This window comes from Stigmatopora argus, chromosome 8, assembly GCF_051989625.1.
Source record: "Stigmatopora argus isolate UIUO_Sarg chromosome 8, RoL_Sarg_1.0, whole genome shotgun sequence".
NCBI lineage: Eukaryota > Metazoa > Chordata > Actinopteri > Syngnathiformes > Syngnathidae > Stigmatopora > Stigmatopora argus.
In genome coordinates, this window is record NC_135394.1 from 17,127,551 (window position 1) to 17,148,502 (window position 20,952).

The window sequence follows — 20,952 nt, forward strand, 5'->3', positions numbered from 1 at the left end:
TGGACAAATTTAGTTCTTGATCAATTTGATATATTAAAGAACAAATAAAGGTCAGATGAGTGTTTTCATTTTAATTTTGTGTTTTTATTTAATGTAAAACCAATTATTATATCCTTTTGAAATGTAGTTACAACTTTTTGGGGGGACGTATTGCATAGAAACATGAAAATGACCTCCCAAGTAAAGAATACAACTTGAAAACTATTCAGCTACTGTTGTTACTGTTCACACATCATCATACTAACACACAACTTATATTATGTTGAAATTCCCATAACCAGTAATTACAGTAACTGTCCTAAAAAAATACTATAGAAAAACATCAAATGTTATCAATTATTGCACAAATTTATTTTTCCAGAGGCTTTATCTAATGCCCTCAAAACAATACGTACACTGTAATTCCTTGGCCCTGACAACAAATGCCCTCCAAAAGAGGGGAAAGGAGTCAAAACAGCTAAAAATAAAAGTGCCACTGCCACTTACCGAATATCTATCCTCAGAGAATAATATCATTATTTTTGTTAAAGGGAAAAGTACGGTTCTATGGTTCTTTGTTAAAGGTATTGGCTGCGTTTTTGCCCTGCCGAGTGCAAGTGGGCAAACTGTCCTTATTGGCTTCGAGGAAGTCACTACAGGCGGAAAAAGCACTGGAGAAAGACGATGAGAGGCCAACGATGTCTGTGGAGATGTAGGGGAGAACTCCTGGGGTGGCCTGGTTGTAGTAGGTGACCTAAAAATAAGCGTTGATGAGTTGGAGAAATGAGACAAGAAAACCATAAATAAGTAGCAGTCAATGAATTAGAAATACATAAATAAGTAGCAGTCAATAAATTATAAAACCATAAATAAGTAGCAGTCAATAAATTATAAAACCATAAATAAGTAGCAGTCAATAAATTATAAAACCATAAATAAGTAGCAGTCAATAAATTATAAAACCATAAATAAGTAGCAGTCAATAAATTATAAAACCATAAATAAGTAGCAGTCAATAAATTATAAAACCATAAATAAGTAGCAGTCAATAAATTATAAAACCATAAATAAGTAGCAGTCAATAAATGATTAGCAGCCAATAAATTATTCGCAGTCAATAAATTATTCGCGGTCAATAAATTGTTAGCGGTCAATAAATTATTAGCGGTCAATAAATTATTAGCGGTCAATAAATTTTCAGCGGTCAATAAATTTTCAGCGGTCAATAAATTGTTAGCGGTCAATAAATTGTTAGCGGTCAATAAATTGTTAGCACTCAATAAATTATTAGCAGTCAATAAATTATTAGCAGTCAATAAATTAGTAGCAGTCAATAAATTGTTAGCAGCCAATAAATTATTAGCAGTCAATAAATTATTAGCAGTCAATAAATTATTATTATTGAAAAAATGTTGGTGAAGAACCTTGGTGACATTTTGGGACTCCTCCAGGATTGTGAAGCCGGCACAGAGAACTTCTCCTCTATCGTAGTCCGGAGTCGGAGGGTGAGTGGGAAGAGTGACCGAGCGTAAAGCGATCAGGTATGGGTCCCTAAAAAAACACAAAAACACAAAATCACAATTTTTTTAATTCACTTGGCGGTTCAAAAGAACGAGTACATCATCAATGATATTCATTTGAACAATCTCATGGCAAAATTTTCATTTTTTTTCTTTTCTAAATGTTTAAATAATATTTCTGTTGGACATGGGGTCTCAAACCTGCGGAACGGGGACCAATTGCGGCCCAAGTGTCAATATTTTACGGTCCCTGTTTGATATCCAAGTGTAGTATTGCTCTCATGTCATTTTCTGAACCGCTTTATCCTCACTAGGGTCGCTGGTGGTGCTGGAGCCTATCCCAGAGTCATGACCAAAGGGAGGGGACACCCTGAATTGGTGGCCAACCAATCGCAGAGCACAAGGAGACAAACAACCAATCACTCTTAGCTAGGGGCAATTTAGAGTGTCCAATCAGCCTAGCATGGATGTCTTTGAAATGTGGGAGAAAAGCGGAGAACCCAGAGAAAACCCACGCAGGCCCGGGGAGAACATGCAAACTCCACACAGGTGGACCGACCTGGATTTGAACCCAGGTCCCCCACCGTGAGGCCGACGGTTAAATCTAATATTTAAATAAACATAAATTAAATAAAAATGTACATCATTACATTGCACAACAAAAATGTATTTTTAGGAAGGAAAAAGCATCCCAACATATTACCTGACATCACATGGTTCCCGACAAGAAGCCAGCAAGATAAAATCCTGGCCTTTGGCCCCCTTCCGGGGGGACGGCGTCCTCACGCGATAAATGGTGTCGTCTTCGTCTGCTAGCATGATCACCTCACATGCCCTGGGGGATACCACAACATGTTGTTTAGAATGTAAGCCACCTCACCCAAGATGGCCGCCAGCCACAGACCAAGCAATGGTGGTTATTACCGTATTTCCCACATCGTAATGAATGGTAATTTTAAAATGAGTTTCATATATAAGGCGCATTAGATTTGGAAATTGTAGTGGTAGTACAGTAATCCCTCAATTATCGCGAATTCACTTCTTTGCGATTTTTTTCTATTAATGGTTAAAAAAAATCTTTTTCAAGTTCATAAAAATGTGAAAATTCACGCTGAAACTCTAATAAAAAATTTAAAAAGTTATAATAAGGGTGACCCTACTTCGCAATTTTTCGATTATCGTGGTCATGTCTGTCTACAATTCAAAGTGGCGGCCCGCGGGCCAAATTTGGCCCGCCGCATCATTTTGTGTGGCCCGGGAAAGTAAATCATGAGTGGCGACTTTCTGTTTTAGGATCAAATTAAAATGAAGAGTATAGATGTATATTACATTTCCCGATTTTCCCCCTTTTAAATCAATAATTGTCCTTTTTAATCAATTTTTTACAGTTTTTAGTTCAAAAATCATTTAGTAAAATCTAAAAATATATTAAAAAAAGCTAAAATAAACATTGTTTTAGATCTATAAAAACTGAATATTCAGGGCTTTTAATCCAGTTCTTTTAATCAATGTATTAAAAAAAATATATAAATATTATATCTAAAATGGTCCGGCCCCCGTGAAATCAAGTTGATGTTAAAGCGGCCCGCGAACAACCCCTGGTCTACATTGACCGCGATATTCGAGGTATTACTGTAGTGGTACTGTAGTTATACATCCACAAGATGGAGCTGTGCTAAATGGAATTTCATACAATGATGAACAAATATTGGTCCATATATAAGGCGCGTCGCATTATAAGGCGCAAATGGAGTCTTTTAGTTGCACCTGTTGTGCGGAAAATACAGTATTTAGTACGATGGGAAAAATAAATAGTAGTATTTTTAAAAAAATGTGTTTTGTCAGCTGTACACTTACGTATACATTTTTTTTAGGTGTTACATCAATACTTGTGTTTTTACCCGTCTTTTGGTTAAACAAATAGAAAAAATTCTGTACTTGTGACTAGATAAGAAGCACAAGGAATTGAACCAGTGACTAACTGATAATGGCGGTCCCATTCTTTTCTCCTCCCGAGGTCAGAGAGCAGATGAAAAGTCTGCTCGGCCGAAACGCTCACGTTCATCTCCACTTTGAAGCACAATGTCTGGTTCTCCTCCAGCGTGTACAGCCTGACCTACAAAAAAACCGTTTTTGCCATGTCATGCTACAAAATGGAACTGGGCCTGAGGCCTTTAGCCTTTAGCATTTAGCGATAAAACTCACTTTGTTTTTCTCCGACGTCAACACCCAGTTGTTTATGGTGTCCATAAGTTTCAGTGCCGACACATTGTTGTAGCTCAAGTACATCTGTGAACGAAAAGAAGCGTATTAGTCATTTTTTTGGCACAAATTTGTCATTTCAGCCGCGGTACGCCTACGCTATTTAGCGTGCTTAGCATGACTCGGATGATACCTGATTACTCGGGTCCCACGGTACGGATAGCGGCATTTCGTTTTGCTTGCACGAGATGATGTATTTCCTGCAAACAGGCATGAAAGGGTAAATAAGAATTTAAAGTGAGGCGTTTTGTTTTTTCGCTTCACACTTGTGAGATCAGGGTTCGATCCCAAGCTCCGGACTTTCTGTGCTGAGTTTGTATTGTCTCCCAGTGCCTATGTAGAATTTCTCTGGGTTTCAAAACATGCATGGTAGGCTGATTGAATACAGTAATCCCTCGATAAACCAAGAAAAAATAATAATAATAATAATTTATATCTTAAATGGTCCAGCCCACATGATATTAATGCGGCTCGTGAACCAACCCGCGCTTGACACCCTTACTGTATAACATGAATGCAACCATGTTTTTCAGGCAGTGGGGGGAAACTAGAGAACCCGTATAAAACCCATGTAGGCCCCACAAAGGAAGGTCGGAACCGACTGGCAATTGAACCCCCGATCTCAAAACTGTGAGGCGGGCAGCTACTGATCCTCAAACAGATTTTCAAAAACAAACTCAATCCTCTTATACCAATGTGCCCACAAACTTTCACCTACATAAAAAAATCCCTTACCCACACAACAAAAAAACACATTTATCCCCCCCAAAAATGCTCACACAGCAAAACACAAACACACACACACACACACCTTCGTATAACCACACACACACACACATGCATTGAAACATTTTCACCCCTAAAAAAACACCCTTCCACACACACATCAACAAGCCTATTACCCACACAAAAATGGTCAAATACAACCTGCCAAAAACCCACACACACCCACAATTGTTTTTTTTTGGGCCACCTCCACATTTTTAGCACAAAACCAAGACGCGGGTAATCCAACCACATTCTTGAACTGGTTCCGACATTTAGCTGAATGAAGCTTAGAATGGCTTGACGGCGAAACAATGCGGGTATTATACCCAGCCGCTCGGCGCTAATATTCTTCCCCGTGCCGCTCGGAGAACGCCGAACAAAAGATTCCGCGGGTTGCATAAACCAGGAATGACACAGCATTATTCAACGAGTGTTTCGGTGCCATTGACGTTCATGGATGTCCAATTAAACTTGGGAGGGACCCTAAGCCGCTCAAATTCATGTAAAAAAATGGTGTGTACATTTCTTTTATGTAGAAATGTTGGATTTACCTATCGAGGCGGATCTTCTTCCTGGCGATGGCTTCTTGATAACGTCGTTTGCCATCCTGTAAAACAATTGTACACCATTTAAATAAGTAGGAAACTCATTTTTGGGGAAAATTTTGTGCTGTTAACTGGGCCAATTGTGGCTATCTTTGATACTCATAAGAAGTTAGCAAACATAAGCAGGTTGGAAGACAATTTAAGGCTGCAAACTTGAAGTGAAAGTTTCCAGAGTGAGAGTTTATTCATATTTTTTTTTGTTTAAATCTCATGCCCAGTGCCAATCAGGTTTCCAATTGGTCCTGGCAGCATCACCCATGATTACCGTATGTTTTTTAGCCACCTCGGCGTATAAGCCGTACCCTTAAAATGGCCTTAAAATGGTTGAATTTGACAATTTCCCTCGTATAAGCCGCCCCCTGATTCATAATTTTCACCTCCATATTCATGGTTTTAATAGGGAGCACAAATGTGTTACTTTGAAGGAGAAATCTTAAGAAAAATCATATTTCTGAGCTACTGTATGAATCGAAAAGGTGTTGCCTGCACGTAGACAAATTCAAAAAGGAAGTCATGTGAGCGGTACAACCAGGAAGTGTGTCTGTAGCGGTCTAGCTAAGATGGCGGCGACCTGAGCGAGCAATAGCAGGCACAAATAAGTGAGTTTTTTCACTTTTTATGCAAGATAAGCTTAATTTTTTTCTTGAATTTAATTCATAGACTTCAAAATAAATTTTGTTTAGCATTTTATCTGTTTATCTTTTCTCTCATTTGAAATAAATGACCGTATCGGCCGCATTGTCTTGCGTCATGGCGTCAGGGCGCCATGGCGTCAAGGCGCCATGGCGTCTTGAAGTCATGGGGTTGTCAACTTGCAGTTTCGTGCACTTCAAGTCTAATTTATGCGCATATAAGCCGTATGCTCGATTCAGTCATAGTTTTTTTAATGACAAATACGGCTTATATGCGAGAAAATACGGTAACTCACCACGGGTTCGGGTCGAATCCGGGGCAACGTTTGCGCTTTGCGATTGGCGTCGAGGACCTCAAAGGTCATGAAGGCGCTATTGATGTGCCGCTGAGGTTCTCCGCCCTGATAGGCCTCGGCGCACACGCCCACCTCCATGCTGAAACAAAATGGAGGCCAGTTGACGAGGTCTCTTTTTTTTTAAAGAGGAACGATCGGGACGGGGTCTTGCCGACGGACCTGTGTCTGAAGGCGTTGTTAACGATGGATTTCAGCACCAGACGGTCGCCGATGTGAGACGGGCCGCGGAAGTGGAACATGTCGATGCTTCTCAAGGTGGGATGGGCGTTGCATAATCGACTGCGTATACAAAGAAAAAATATAATTGAATGATTGACGGCCATTCGGATACTAAATAGATGGTTGTAGAGGAAAATCCAGGTCAAGCAATTCATATGACGTTCTTATTGGATTGTTTGTATAGCAATTTTTTGCAAAAAAAACAAACAATTGTTGCCCAGCCCTAATGTATATTTTTGAATGTGTTTAAAGTTTAGTGGAACGATATAAAGGGTGTAAAATTCTTTTATGCAGCGATATATTTATACATATATATATATGTATATATTTATTTTAGCATTCAAAAGTTTTCTTATTCTTTTACATATTTTTTGGAATTTTTGATTTGTTTTTTTCTTCATAGCAAATATTCTCTATTTATTCACGCATTTAATTTTATTTTTTTAATTTGTAAAATAAATAAAAATTGGATTTGAATTTATTCATCTATTAAAAAAAACAGTGGTAAATGTCATTCTCACTTTTAATTTCATTTATTTTAGCATTCAAAAGTTTTCTTATTCTTTACAAATATTTTCTAAATTTTTGATTTTTTTTTCTTCATAGCAAATATTCTCTATTTATTCATGCATTTAATTTTTGTTTTAAATTTGTAAAATAATTAAAATTGGATTAGAATTTGTACATCAATTAAAAAAACAGCAGTAAATGTCATTCTCACTTTTAATTTAATTTATTTTAGCATTCAAAAAAAATTTTTTACACATTTTAAATTTAATTTTTTTTCTCTCTTCATACTATTTATTCATGCATTTATTTTTTTGTATTTTTATTTGAAAAATAAATAAAAATTGGATTAGAATAAAAAAAACAGCAGTAGATGTCATTATCACTTTTAATTTCATTCATTTTAGCATCCAAAAGTTTTCTTATTATTTAAAAATATTTTTTAAATGTTTGAGGTTTTTTTTTACCTATTCCTGGTTTATATTTTGACATTTTCCTTAAATAAATTGGAGAAACAGTAAACATTTTCTTATCCGTATAATGATCTTTTAATAAAAGCAAATGAATGTTGATATTCAGTCAATATGTAAAATTAGCAAAAAACATGAAGTCGACGCAGCTCACACTATATTAATTTCCTAATTTCCTACCTCCCTATGATCAATTTTCATTTATTCATGTGTCCACCACGGGGTGTTCATCACACACACCTTGCCGAAATGGTGGCCACGTTCTCCATCCAAGCCATGATCTGCCCCCCGAAGGTGCTGACTTGGTGGTTGGCGTGCGGCGGCAGAACCAGCTCCACGCTCTCCACTCGGGTGCGTTCGGCCGGCACGGCGTCTTGGTACTCACGGCACTCTCCTGCGTAGTCAACGGCAGGACATTTTTTTTACCAAAAGCGTTAGACCTCGCGGTATCAAACAAATGGGCGGGGCTTACCGAGCTGCGCCGTGCTGCTGCTCAGCAAGTCGGTGATGATCTCGGCGTGGATGAGCCTCATTCGCCTGCGCTCGGCCGCCAGGCTGTACTCCATCTGCTCCAATTGCGTGTGAGGGGTCAACGGCTTCAGTTGAACCTGGAACGGAAGATGTGAATGTTGCTTTACGTCCCCCAAAATACACCTGGCCCCCCGAGTTGGAGAAGGACACCTACCTTTCCCGTTTCCGTTCTTCTTGCCACAAAAGTGGCGAAGGCTTGACAAACCCTCCAGTGGTTGTCGGTGTAGAGATCCTCGCAAGACACCATTATCCCCACCTAAAATGTGCAAATTGTGCATTTAAAAGGTGTATTTCTTACATTTTCTGAAACAGGGGTGCTGGAGCCTATCCCGGCTAACTACGAGCACTTGTTGGCCAGCCAATCGCAGGGCACAATGGGACAAACAACCAATCCCTCGTAGCTAGCAACCATTTAGCATCGAATTAGCCTAGCATGCATGTTTTGGGGATATGGGTTGAATCTGGAGTACCCGGAAAAAAAACACGCAAGCCCGGGGAGAATATGAAAACTCCACGAAGTTAGGACCCACCTGGGATCGAACCCACAACCCCAGAACCATGAGGCAGACGCCCTGACCACTTAATTATGTTGACTACTACTACTCTATTATATTTACTACTTATTGATTGATTACGTATTTATTGATTATTTATTCATGCATTTTTAATTACGATTTATTGATTATTGATTCATGCATTTTTAATGATTATTTATTGATTATTTAATCCATGCATTTTTTATGATTATTTATTGATTATTTATTCATGCATTTTTAATGATTATTTATTGATTATTTATCCATGCATTTTTCATTATTATTTATTGATTATTTATTCATGCATTTTAATCATTATTTATTGATTATTTATTCATGCATTTTTATTTATTAATTATTGATTATTTATTCATGCATTATTTAATTTTTAATTATTCATGCATTATTTAATTATTATTTATTGATTATTTATTCATGATTTTTTAATGATTATGTATTGATAATTTATTCATGCATTTTTAATGATTATTTATTCATTCATTTTTAATTGTTATTTATTGATTATTTATTCATGTATTTTTAATGATTATTTATTCATTCATTTTTAATTATTATTTATTGATTATTTATTCGTGCATTTTTAATGATTATTTATTCGTTCATTTTTAATTATTATTTATTGATTATTTCTTCCTGCATTTTTAATGATTATTTATTGATTATTTATCAGTTCGGTTGTTTGTTGTTGTTATTTGTGCACTTCCCTACTCTATTCTTGACTACTTATTATTTTGACTACTCATTTATTGATTACCCATTTAATACTTTTTGTTATTATTTATTAGCTTGTTTGTTTGTTGTTGTTATTTGTGCAATTCATGGTGAGGCTTTAAACCTCATTTCACATGAATAATGACCATAAAAGCATTCAATTTGACTCAATTCAACACTATATTAGTCATATTTTGGAGAAATTACAAGAATAATTTTTGGGGGGAATATTTCTCTCGAAATGCTCATTTCTTTTAGTCGATTTAAAAATGAGAAATAACCACCAACCTCCATACTGGATGTGAAGGCTCTGTTGACCTTGGCTATGATGGTGACCACATTCCCCACCCTGCAACACAAGATTTTTGTTCATATTTATCAAAATGCTACAACTTTGTCCCAGTCCTTGTAAAACCTATTTTTTGGTATGTCTTTTTAAATAATAAAAATGTCAACATTACCCGATGGTGTGTTCAAAATGGATGTCGTCAACAGATGCGGTGACGCAGGAGCATCCGGCATGTCTCTCCGCTGAAAAAAGATGTCATTTTTTATACTCATTAATTAATTAATTCACTACCCTTGATTGATTTTTGTTTTTACCATAACCACGATTTAAAATGTTTGTGTATATAAAGTGGCATTTTAGGCACAGTAGTATAAAAATTAAGTAGATGTGCATTTTATTTTGTATTGATTTTGAATTTTGATTTTAAGTTATTTTGGGGGGGGTGGCACGGTGGGGCCAGTGGTTTGCATTTCGGCCTCACAGTTCTGGGGTCGGGGTTCGATCCCAGGTCGGTTCTCACTGTGAGGAGTTTGCATGTGGTTACGTGGGTTTTCTCCGGGTACTCCGGTTTTCTCCCACATCCCAAAAAAAATAGAAGCTAGGCTAATTACATGCTAAAATTGTCCGCCCTTTGTCTACCCTGCCCTGTGATTGGCTGGCCACCGATTCAGGGTGTCGCCTGCCTGGTGCAGCACATAGTGAGCTGGGATAGGCTCCAGCACCCCCTGCGACCCTTGTGAGGATAACTGGTTCAGAAAATGAATGAATGAATTCAAGATAGTGACGGTTGTATTCATTTTACAATTGTTTTGGTAATGTTATTTCTTAGAATGAGCTATATTTCTTAATTCACTGTATTTGTAATTTTTTAAATGTGATAATCAATGAGTGGATTCGATATTTTCTAGCGCAAGGGTGTCAGACTCGGGTTGGTTCGCGGGCCGCGTTAACGTCAACTCGATTTCACGTGGGCCGGACCATTTTAGATATAATATTTAGATTTTTTTATAAATGGATTAAAAGAACTGGATTAAAAGCCATGAATATTCCTTTTTTTTATAAATCTAAACCAATGTTTATGTTAGCTTTTTTATATATTTTTTAGATTTTACAAAATGATTTTTGAACTAAAAACACAGAAAAAATGGATTAAAAAATGACAATTATTGATTTAATAGGGGGAAAATCAGGAAATTTAATATATACATCTATACTGTTCATGTTTTTTATAAATGGATTAAAAGAACTGGATTAAATTCCCTGAATATTCCGTTTTGAAGAGATCTAAAACAATGTTTATTTTAACTTTTTTTATTATTTTACAAAATGATTTCCGAACTAAAAACACAGAAAAAATGGATTAAAAAATGACAATGATTGATTTAAAAGGGGGAAAATCAGGAAATTTAATATACCGTATTTTCACGACTATAAGGCGCACCGCATTATAAGGCGCACCCTCAATGAATGACATTTCAATTTTTTTTCCATATATAAAGTACACTGGATTATAAGGCGCCCGGTCTATTTTGGAGAAAATTTAAGACTTTTATGTGCGCCTTATAGTCGTGAAAATACGGTACATCTATATTCTTCATTTGAATTTGATCCTAAAACAGAAAGTCGGCACTCATGATTTACTTTCCCGGGCCGCACAAAATGATGCGGCGGGCCTGATTTGGCCCCCGGGCCGCCACTTTGACACCTGTGTTCTAGCGTAATGAGAATTTTCCCACCCGAGAGGCACGCCGTGGAGTCCATCCATTTGAGCAGCTGTCCGGCGCTCAGCTCGCCGCAGTGATTGGAGTGGCAGGGCAGCACGATCTGACTCATTTTCACTTCCGTGGGGTTCCTGTACGCCTCGCCGATCTCCACCGCCGCGGCGGGACCTTTCGCCTCCTCCGACGTCATGACTCACCGCTGCGCAGACACGAGAAGTGGCGTGTGGGTCACCAAAAAATACAGCATTGCGATTATTGACCAAGTCTGAGGGTTAGCCCGGTGGATAAGTGGTCAGCGCGTCGGCCTCGCAATTCTGGGGTCGAGGTTTTCATTGTGTTGACTTTGCATGTTCTACCCGGGTTTGCGTGGGTTTTCTCCGGGTACTCCGGTTTCCTCTCTCGTTCCCAAAAACATGCATGCTAGGCTAGCTGTTTGAACACTTCAAATTTGCCGAAATTTGAACATCTATCACCCTATTGGCTGTTCTTGCTGTTGAAAGATGTCCAATCCGTTTTGACTGGGAAGGCTAGCAACAATCATTCAGACTCAACTTTAACGTCAACTTGATTTCACGTGGGCCGGACCATTTTAGATATAATATTTAGATATTTTTTTAATAAATGGATTAAAAGAACTGGATTAAAAGCCCTGAATATTCAGTTTTTATAGATCTAAAACAATGTTTATTTTAGCTTTTTTTTTAAATATATTTTTAGATTTTACAAAATGATTTTCGAACTAAAAACACAGAAAAAATGGATTAAAAACTGACAATTATTGATTTAAAAGGGGGAAAATCAGGAAATTTAATATACATCTATACTCTTCATTTTAATTTGATCCTAAAACAGAAAGCCGGCACTCATCATTTACTTTCCCGGGCCGCACAAAATGATGCGGCGGGCCAGATTTGGCCCCCGGGCCGCCCCTTTGACACATGTAGATTAGACGTTTATCACCGTCATTGGCACTGAAACATGATCTCTCAGGATTATTTCATCATTTATCCAACCTTTAAATAAAGCAATATATTGAAATGTATACATGAATGAATAAAACAACCAGAAAGTTTAAATTTTCAAGAACAAATTACAAATGCAGTGGCCTATAGTCGGAAAATTACGGTAATTTTAACGCGTGTACACGGACAAAAAACTGCTCATTTTACGTCACTCATTTTCTTATATTTCTGACCGAATTGATTACTTTTTTCTTCTTCTTTGTTTTCATTCGCACAAACAAGAGTGTACTTACTATCGTCAACTCAAAAAAATGTTCTTGAGTCCAGTCCATGAGGGATTTATATATATATACATCGGTTTTTAATTAAATCCAGAATTTCCGTTCCATGTGATGCAACAACAATCTCATATCCTTCGCCTAATAAAATATTTTTTTTCTCCCGCAGTTACATGTTGGCACTCGTTCTGGTTTGTTGTTGCATTTCTTTTTTGAATAATAACATCAACCAAAATGCTCGAAATGAATTAAGGAGATTAGTTTTAACCAAGTCCACTTGAGGTCAGTCTTGTGACGAACTATCGTCTAAATTCAGGTGCGGTTGTGCTCTTTAACTTTGTTTATGTTTACACTCGAAAGAAAGACAGAAAAGTATGTTAAACACACCTGGAAAGAAGTAAAAAGTAACTTACCGGCAGTAAAAATCAGATATTTGACTTTGGTGTGTGAGCTGGCTGTCCTTCAAAAGGCGGAGAAGAACAAACGGCAACCCGGAAGAAGGTTCTTCTTCATTTCCCCATTCTTCAATAACAAAATACTCGGAACGTCTCGCCACTCGCCACATGGGGGAGAAAAAAAAGGGGGAGAGTGGGTGGGAGGAGGATTTAAAGGCTGCGCCCAATTGGGAAGCGTAGCAAGAATTAAAGTGGAATTTTAGGAACTTTTAAAATCAAAATCGTACTTTTTTTAAAGGTTGACGTGACAACTGTTTATTCCTACAGACATGAAGGCAACACTGAAAAATAATCGTGCTAAAAATATTTTATTGTACAAAAAATAGTTTTATTTCACTAAAGCCCACCTGGTCTAAGGTAGAAAAAATAAAATATACTCTATTCTGTACCCATACTTTATTAATCTGAGTTTTTATATTACTACAGGCATACATTTATCTACTCTATATTGACTGATTCTACGGAGCTTCTTCATGATAAAATGGGAAAAAGGATGATAAAAAAAATATGTACTTAAAGGTTAGTATTTGTTTTTACCAACAGTTTACTAATCTGTGGTTACATATTACTAAACTGGGGTTACGTGTAATTACTGTTTTTTCATTTGTAAACTGCGGTTACTAATCTGTATCCAGTGTAATATCTGTGGTTATAAATGTGTAAACTGTGGGTACGGTTTATTAAACTGCACCCATGGTTTAATAAACTGTTACTACATACGAGTTGACGGTTGGGAAATATAATTTAAGTGTGGGTACATATTTTCTATTTTTTTATTATTATTCTAGTTTGGAATTAGGAAGTAAAATTGTGTTTCATTGCAAAAAAAAATAGTTTCAAATAATACAGTTGCAAAATTTTGTTGCAGTGTATGTTTTTTTCGGAAAACGATGGACTAATAATAAAGTTACCTAACGCCATTGACAACAACCGACGTCCTATTCATTTGAACTGGAAGAACCGCCTGTGGCTCATTCAGTAAAATGTAAATGACATCTATCGCTGTCAATGGCCACCAATGAATCTTAATGCTTCCAAAATTCAAATAACAATAATTACAAAACGACATGTTTATTTGATTTTATCGACCACGCAGCTAGCAGTTAAATAGCAAACGTTAGCTCCAAGAGGTAGGCCTTAAATCTCATTCCACGCTCCCATTGGTTCTCAAAGCCATCCGTCAAAATTCTAGCTCCGCCTTTCCTCCCCGCCCCCCGCTTGGACCAAGCTCGGTTGCGTTATCGGGTGAGGAGAACCAGTGTAGTGCGGTTGGAGTGCGAGAGGGTCGCGGCCGCGATGAGCCGACAGATGAAATAGAGCGGCGAGGAAAAAAAAAACTAGAAAAAAAAGCACCAAAGCCGAGCTTTCTAGCACGAGAAGCAATGTTCCCGAAAGGAAAAGGAACCCCGGTTCCCTCGGACGGCCAAGCGCGAGAAAAGTAAGCCCAAAAGCGGTGACAAATGTGTCTCTTTTTTTTCCATTTTTCGCCCCGTAACTTGCCTGTTGTTCACTGGACAGGCTAGCAAGAGGCGATTTCCTGCCGCCGAGAAAAACCCATTGAATGAACCGCCTCGTCTCCTTATCACCATTCCTTTCACCCCTTTATTTAAGTCTTTTTCGCCTCTTTATGTCTTTTTTTCGCCTTCTCGGTTTCCTTTTTAAATTGTTATCTGTGTAACGCGCTTCTTCAATTCACGGGTAGTGTGACGTTTCGAATCGAGCGGTAGAAAACAATAACAACGCCTGTCTGTAAATTGGTACGCTTTTCCTCAATTAGCTCCGCTTTCGGTCGTTTTACTTCTCGCCGAGACGTCTTTTGTTGTTTTTTCGTGGGTTTTTTAATGCGCAAGATACTGTTGCTCCCCCCACACTTTGTGTAGTAGTACAGCCCGGCGCGAATGTTTATGGCACAGCCCGATTGGCAGCCATTGTTCACAAGGCCTGTCTTCACTACATGGAAACACGATGGACTGTTTTGGCCACGCTAATCATCTCTAATCAACTCTTTGTCCTTAGTAATAAGACAATTTATTACACTACAATAACTACTAGGGCTTCGCTTTGACATTTTTCTGTTACGACCTGCACTTTTGGTTTATATAACACAATTCAAACTACTGTACTGGACTAGTAATACTACTAATAGTACGCATTTGTCATGCTAGTAGCGTCATTATCAAGGCTAGCTTTAAAAAAAAAAGCGGTAAAAAACGGTTTAATCAATTGGGGAGAAATACAGATTTGATTTTTTTGTGTAAAATTAGAGAAAACATTAATAAAAGAGTATTACGACAAAGTGGGTGCCAATTGTAGGCAGACATTTTCTCAACGCCATTAGTGTGTAAGCCAATCAAATGCGAGCATCCTAGATTTCCCCACCCCTTTTCATGACGTCACTAATACCCATGGTCCAGTGCACCTGTGTGCATGGACTTAACTGATATTACCAAATGAGTATTTGTAATAACAATAATCTAACAATATCGCAATACAAAGGAAATCAATCTACAATATTAGCTATTTGAGAGAAAAGTAGGCGAATTATAAATTGAATAATATACTTTTATTGACTCTAAAACTGTCAGAAGGCTTTCTGTTTCTTCATTAGCATCAATAACTGGTGCACGGTATATATTTTATAATTTTTTCACTTGGATTTTGAATGGTAATTGTATTTTTTTTTCGCAGGTTGGCTCTTTACGTCTATGAGTATTTGCTTCACATAGGAGCACAAAAGTCTGCACAGACCTTTTTGTCAGAGGTGGGTGGTCTTTTTTGAGTTTTCTCTTGAATTTTTTTTTTAAATATCTGCCTCCTGCACTGAAAATAATCGGTAGCCCATCTGAAAAAAAAAAGAAATCACAGTTTTCGCAATTAAGTGAAATAAATTCCCTAAAAATGTCCTAAAAATACAGAATTCACTCATCAGTTTACTTGAGAGTGCTGTTACTTACTGTCATTTTCTGTTGCTTAACTACAACATACCGGATCACTTTTTTATTTGTTATTAAGTAAATAATAGATTTAGTTTTAAGGAGAAAACAATTACAACATTTTTTGCAAACAAAGCTTTTTGTCCATTTGTGTTGTGACACCTGTTATAACACATCTGAAGGATTAAAACTAAAAGATCTAAAAATGATCAAAGCAGAGGTTGCCTAAAATACAAAAAAATCTTCAAAGTTTGGAATATTTTTAGGCTTTAAGGAGAAGATACTGTAAAACAAAACTAACAAAGCGTAGTGTAATGAAACATGGTCCAATCAAATTAGTCAAAAGACAAAATATTGGTCTGTTTACATGACCTGTTTTGTTTTAAAAATATTCTTTTGTTTCAACTAGTTCAAGGGTGTCAAACTCGGGTTGATTCGTGGGCCGCATTAACGTCAACTCGATTTGATGTGGGCATTTTAGATATAATATTTAGATTTTTTTATTTTATTTTTTTATTGGATTAAAAGAACTGGATCAAAAGCCCTAAATAGTCAGTTTTTATAGATCTAAAACAATGCTTATTTAAGCAATTTTTCTTAGTAATGGAAAATTTAGTTTTTCATTTCAAATGGAAATTAAATATTGTTTTATATTATGTTCAATATTAAAGTGGAAAACGGAAAATATTTGTATATTTATTTTTAGATTTTACTAAATGCTTTTTGAACTAAAAATACAAAAGAAAATGATGATTAAAAAATTGCAGATTGATTTTAAAAAGGGGAAAATCAGGAAATGTAATACACATCTATCATCATTTTAATTTGATCCTAAAATAGAAAGTCGGCACTCATGATTTACTTTCTCGGGCCGCACAAAATGATGCAGCGGGCCAGATTTGGCCCCTGGGCCGGCACTTTGACACCTGTGAACTAGATGCAAGAAAGGTTAAATACATCAAAATTGTTATGTATTTTTTTGTAGTTTGAGATGAAATACTTAAATGTGTACATAGCATTGTTTAAAAACAATGCTAGCAGACTTAATAAAATTGTCATATATTGCATTGTTTTCGTAAGAACTGATATCATACAGTCATGGAAGCTTCTAATTTCATATAAAGTATATTAAAATTGCTATTAAAAAATGTCCCCAGATACGATGGGAGAAGAACATAACTCTCGGAGAACCCCCCGGATTCCTTCATTCGTGGTGGTGGTAAGCAACAACAACAACGACAAATTTGGGGCTTGTTTACGTCCTGGCGTTTGTCTCACGTGGTCACGTGTCTTTTTTGCACAGTGTATTCTGGGACTTGTACTGCGCCGCACCAGAGAGGAGAGAAACATGTGACCACTCCAGCGAAGCCAAAGCTTTCCACGACTACGTAAGTCAGCGTTTTTTTAAACGGAGATGGCAAAGTTGCTCCTGTTCAAAAAATGAGCGCCGTCAAAGAGATGTTAGCATCGTCGTAGCGGAAAAATGAGTGCTTGTTTGGGTGTACTGTTTGATTTTTTTTAATATGATGTGAATATTCTGGGCTGTTTTGGGGAGTTACTCAACGGCTGATAGTCGCTGGTTGTGGTAGACAACAAACGAGTTCAGACTGGATCAACAGCCTTTGCCGGTTGCTGCTAAAGTAGCACACTTGATTTGACCTCTGTCGTGTGGTTGTGTGATCGGTTAAATAACAGTCATCATTTTGCAGGTTTGTTTCTTAGTATTGAAGTAAATTAATGCGTTGACCGCCATTGACGATGTTAGCCTTTCTGATTAATGGATTGGAAGTCTAGCACCATCAAGGAATTGATTGTGTTCATTGAAACGGCCGTATTTTTTCACATATAGGCCGTATTTGTCGCTAAAAAAATGATGACTGAATCGAGGATACGGCTTATATGCGCATAAATTAGACCAGGGGTGTCAGACTTCATGGTTGGTTCGCAGGCCGCTTTAACGTCAACTTGATTTCATGTGGGCCGGACCATTTTAGATATAATATTTTGATTTCTTTTTTTAAATGGATTAAAAGCCCTGAATATTCAGTTTTTTTATAGATCTAAAACAATGTTTATTTTAGCTTTTTTAAAATATATTTTTAGATTTCACAAAATGATTTTCGAACTAAAAACACAAAAAATGGATTAAAAAATGACAATTATTGATTTAAAAGGGGGAAAATCAGAAAATGTAATATACATCTATACTCTTCATTTTAATTTAATCCTAAAACAGAAAGTCGGCACTCATCATTTACTTTCCCGGGCCACACAAAATGATGCGGCGGGCCACATTTGGCCCCCGGGCCGCCACTTTGACACATGTGAATTAGACTTATGACAAACGCAAGACAATGCGGCTGATACGGTTATTTATTTCAAATTAGAAAAAAATATAAACAGATAAAACGCTAAACAAAATTTATTTTGACGTCTATGAATGAAATGAATAAAAAAAATTATATTCCATAAAACATGAACAAACTCACTTACTTGTGCCTGCCATTGCTCGCTCAGGGCGCCGCCATCTTACCTAGAAATGAAAAACTAGACCGCTACGGACACACTTCCTGGTTGTACTGCTCACGTGACTTCCTTTTCCAATTTGTCTATGTGCAGGCAACACCCTTAAGGAATGTGCAATCAATCAATCGATTTATAAAATATCTCAGAAATAGCACGTGCGATGATTTTTCTTAAGAATTTCCCTTCAAAGTAACACATTTGTACTCCCTATTAAAACCATGAATATGGAGGTTAAAATTGTGAATCGGGGGGAGGCTTATACGAGAGAAATTGTCAAATTCAACCATTTTGAGGCAATTTTAAGGGTACGGCTTATACGTGGGGGCGGCTAATACGCGAGAAAATACGGTAACACTTGATTCTGAAGTAAGTTGAGGAGCTCCATCTTGCATCTTGTGGCCTAAAAACCATGACAAACCCTTTCTAGGGTTCATCTTGGCACCGTTTGTACCTCCAATCCTTTTTTGGATATCTCGCCCCCGTGGATGACGCACCCAACAGATCTGCTTATTAAGTTTCCGGGAAAAGGATGCTGATGTCAGCGCGTCCCGACGAAGACCTGTCGGTACACGTTAAGCATATTAACCTGAAATTTCAAGAAAAGATCCGAAATCGACCCTCAGCGACACATTTTAACACGAATCCGCGTCGTATGCATTTGTCCGTTACGATGCCGCGTTTTGTGAAATTAGATCCGTGGCGATGGTTTTTATATGATTTGCAAATGTCAATTAGTATATTCCAGCGTCAGCAGAATGAAGCGACCGATCGCCGGCGCTCGGGGGAGGGGCGGGGTTGACTCATCAGGCAAGAAGGGGTTAGTTAAAATGGCCACGCGGGTCGGTCCCTCGGCAGATAGTTGTCACGGTAACGGGCCTTCTGGTGACCTAGGAGCTTGAAGAGCGTCAACAGTGGCGCGCTGCCCTTTAAATAACGACGCGGGTCGTTATTATTGCCAGGCGAGCGTTTTCCAGCGGAATCGTCATTTCTTCCACGTTGTGGCTTGTGGTTTTGAAATGACTGCACATTTATTAATTGGAAGAGAAGTCGTTCGTGTTTACTTGTGTTTGTGTTTTTTTAAGGGAGGAGCTAGTGCTATGTTGATTTATTTTTTGAATATATTTATTTATTTTTACATCTAATTTATTTCAACTTTAGGAATTGAATTGAATACTTTTATTGTTATTATAGAAGTATAAATGAGATTTAAAGATTCAACATGAAGTGCACAAATAACAATAACAAGACAACAAACGCTTATTTATTTTTAGATTTTGTTATTTCTATATTTATTTATTTATTGATTTTTTATTTATATATTTTTTTATTTTTTGATATGTTTATTTTTTTTAATTTTTTTTATAGATATATTTATTTTTAGATTTTATTTATGTATTTATTTATAGATTTTTTTAATTAACTTATTTATTACCTATTTATTTATGTCTAAAATGTCTTTTTCTGTGTCTGTATTCTCACTCTCTTGCTACTGTGACAGTGAAATTTCCCGAATACGGGATGACTAAAGTTATCTAATCTAAATACATAATCAATAAATTAATTTGATAAATAATTAATACATGAAAAAAATGGAAAGTATTTATTCCAAGTAAATGGGAGTATTTATTAATAGCCCTAAATTATCCAAAGATAATATTAATTAATGGCATAATTTACTACATAGTACCTAAATTATCAAACAAAGTCCAAAGATAATATTCAATAAATGCATAATTTACTACATAGTACATCATCAAGACTATATTATATTATTTTTTGGGGTGTGTTGTAGGCCACAAGATTTAACTTTGGAATAGGGTGGTGGCCAAAATGTGAACGCTAGATCTTAGTTAATATATCAGTTTTAATATGATATATTACGTGGGGTATTTTTGTCATTTTGGATAAATTAAAGCTGTTAATAAGATTTTTTTAAATGAATATTGTTACAACGATTTATTAATTGGCCCATATTTTAGGCTGCCAAAACATAAAATTGGGCCAAACTCCAATTAGGATGATTGTTTTATTTTTTAAAGCATAAAACACTTATTTGTAGATGCAAATAAGTAGTTATAGAGTACATTGGATACGTGGATTGACCTATTACGCGACGCCTCAACCGCAATCGTCATTTGTTTACACTTTGGATCTGCAAGCCCGGTTGAACAAGGTCTACTTGCTCACACCAGCCAAAGTAAAGAATGCGCTTTACCTGCCGGCGTCATGCGTGATTTGCATGTTAAATTTAAAAAATTAAAAAGTTGGCCGTTTGTGCGAGTCAACCTCAGCTAGTGAACAGATTAATAATAATTTTGCTGCCCGTTTTTAGATTAGATAACGTTATTCATCCCGTATTCGGGAAATTTCACTGTCACAGTAGCAAGAGGGTGAGAATAGAGACACAGAAAAAGACATTTTGACATAAATAAATAGGTCAATAAATATATATATACATACACATAGATGCACATGTATACATACGGTTGGTTGGTCTTAACATTCAGCCATTTGTTTTGTTAATAAGATTTTTGATTTTTTGCGATCAGTTTGAAACGGGGGTTAGTGTGCGGAAAGCAAACGTAGTTAAAGATTATGTTTACTTCAATCTCAGAAAATATCAACATTAAAAAAATCCTAACAATTTTCATTGGAGCGATATTTAAGTCAA

The 20,952-nt window shown here is 36.7% G+C and overlaps 2 protein-coding genes across 7 annotated transcripts in view; one reads left to right on the top strand and one right to left on the bottom strand.

Moving 5' to 3' along the window:
- Window positions 1–62: 62 nt before the first annotated feature.
- Window positions 63–13,590, bottom strand: acot11b (acyl-CoA thioesterase 11b). The gene is made up of 16 exons (XM_077608006.1): window positions 12,781–13,590; window positions 11,143–11,326; window positions 9,579–9,648; window positions 9,406–9,466; window positions 8,004–8,105; window positions 7,791–7,926; window positions 7,559–7,712; window positions 6,282–6,401; window positions 6,063–6,201; window positions 5,081–5,136; window positions 3,895–3,961; window positions 3,705–3,788; window positions 3,482–3,615; window positions 2,203–2,334; window positions 1,404–1,530; window positions 63–733 (listed from the first exon to the last, which is right to left on the bottom strand). Exons 2-16 carry the CDS (start codon window positions 11,315–11,317, stop codon window positions 545–547), a joined length of 1,746 nt encoding a protein of 581 aa, XP_077464132.1. The 5' UTR covers window positions 11,318–11,326; window positions 12,781–13,590; the 3' UTR covers window positions 63–544.
- Window positions 13,591–14,059: 469 nt separating this feature from the next.
- ssbp3b (single stranded DNA binding protein 3b) overlaps window positions 14,060–20,952 on the top strand; it is a 28,067-nt gene continuing 21,174 nt past the window's right edge. For 3 of the 6 annotated variants that reach the window (XM_077606795.1, XM_077606799.1, XM_077606796.1), the window contains exons 1-4: window positions 14,060–14,260; window positions 15,511–15,583; window positions 16,913–16,974; window positions 17,059–17,143. In XM_077606795.1, coding sequence (XP_077462921.1) covers window positions 14,205–14,260; window positions 15,511–15,583; window positions 16,913–16,974; window positions 17,059–17,143 — 276 coding nt within the window. In that variant the 5' untranslated portion in view covers window positions 14,060–14,204. The remainder of the gene's footprint in view (window positions 14,261–15,510; window positions 15,584–16,912; window positions 16,975–17,058; window positions 17,144–20,952) is intronic. The other 3 variants (XM_077606801.1, XM_077606800.1, XM_077606802.1) reach the window with 3 other exon arrangements.

What these genes read in the sequence shown, in the direction of transcription:
- acot11b (XM_077608006.1), bottom strand. Translation starts at nt 11,317, where the DNA reads ATGACGTCGGAGGAGGCGAAAGGTCCCGCCGCGGCGGTGGAGATCGGC. An exon ending in CATTTTGAACACACCATCGG is followed by an intron (nt 9,467 to 9,578) that starts GTAATGTTGACA and finishes CTTGTGTTGCAG; the next exon opens with GGTGGGGAATGTGGTCACCA. An exon ending in GTGGCCACCATTTCGGCAAG is followed by an intron (nt 6,402 to 7,558) that starts GTGTGTGTGATG and finishes TTGTATACGCAG; the next exon opens with TCGATTATGCAACGCCCATC.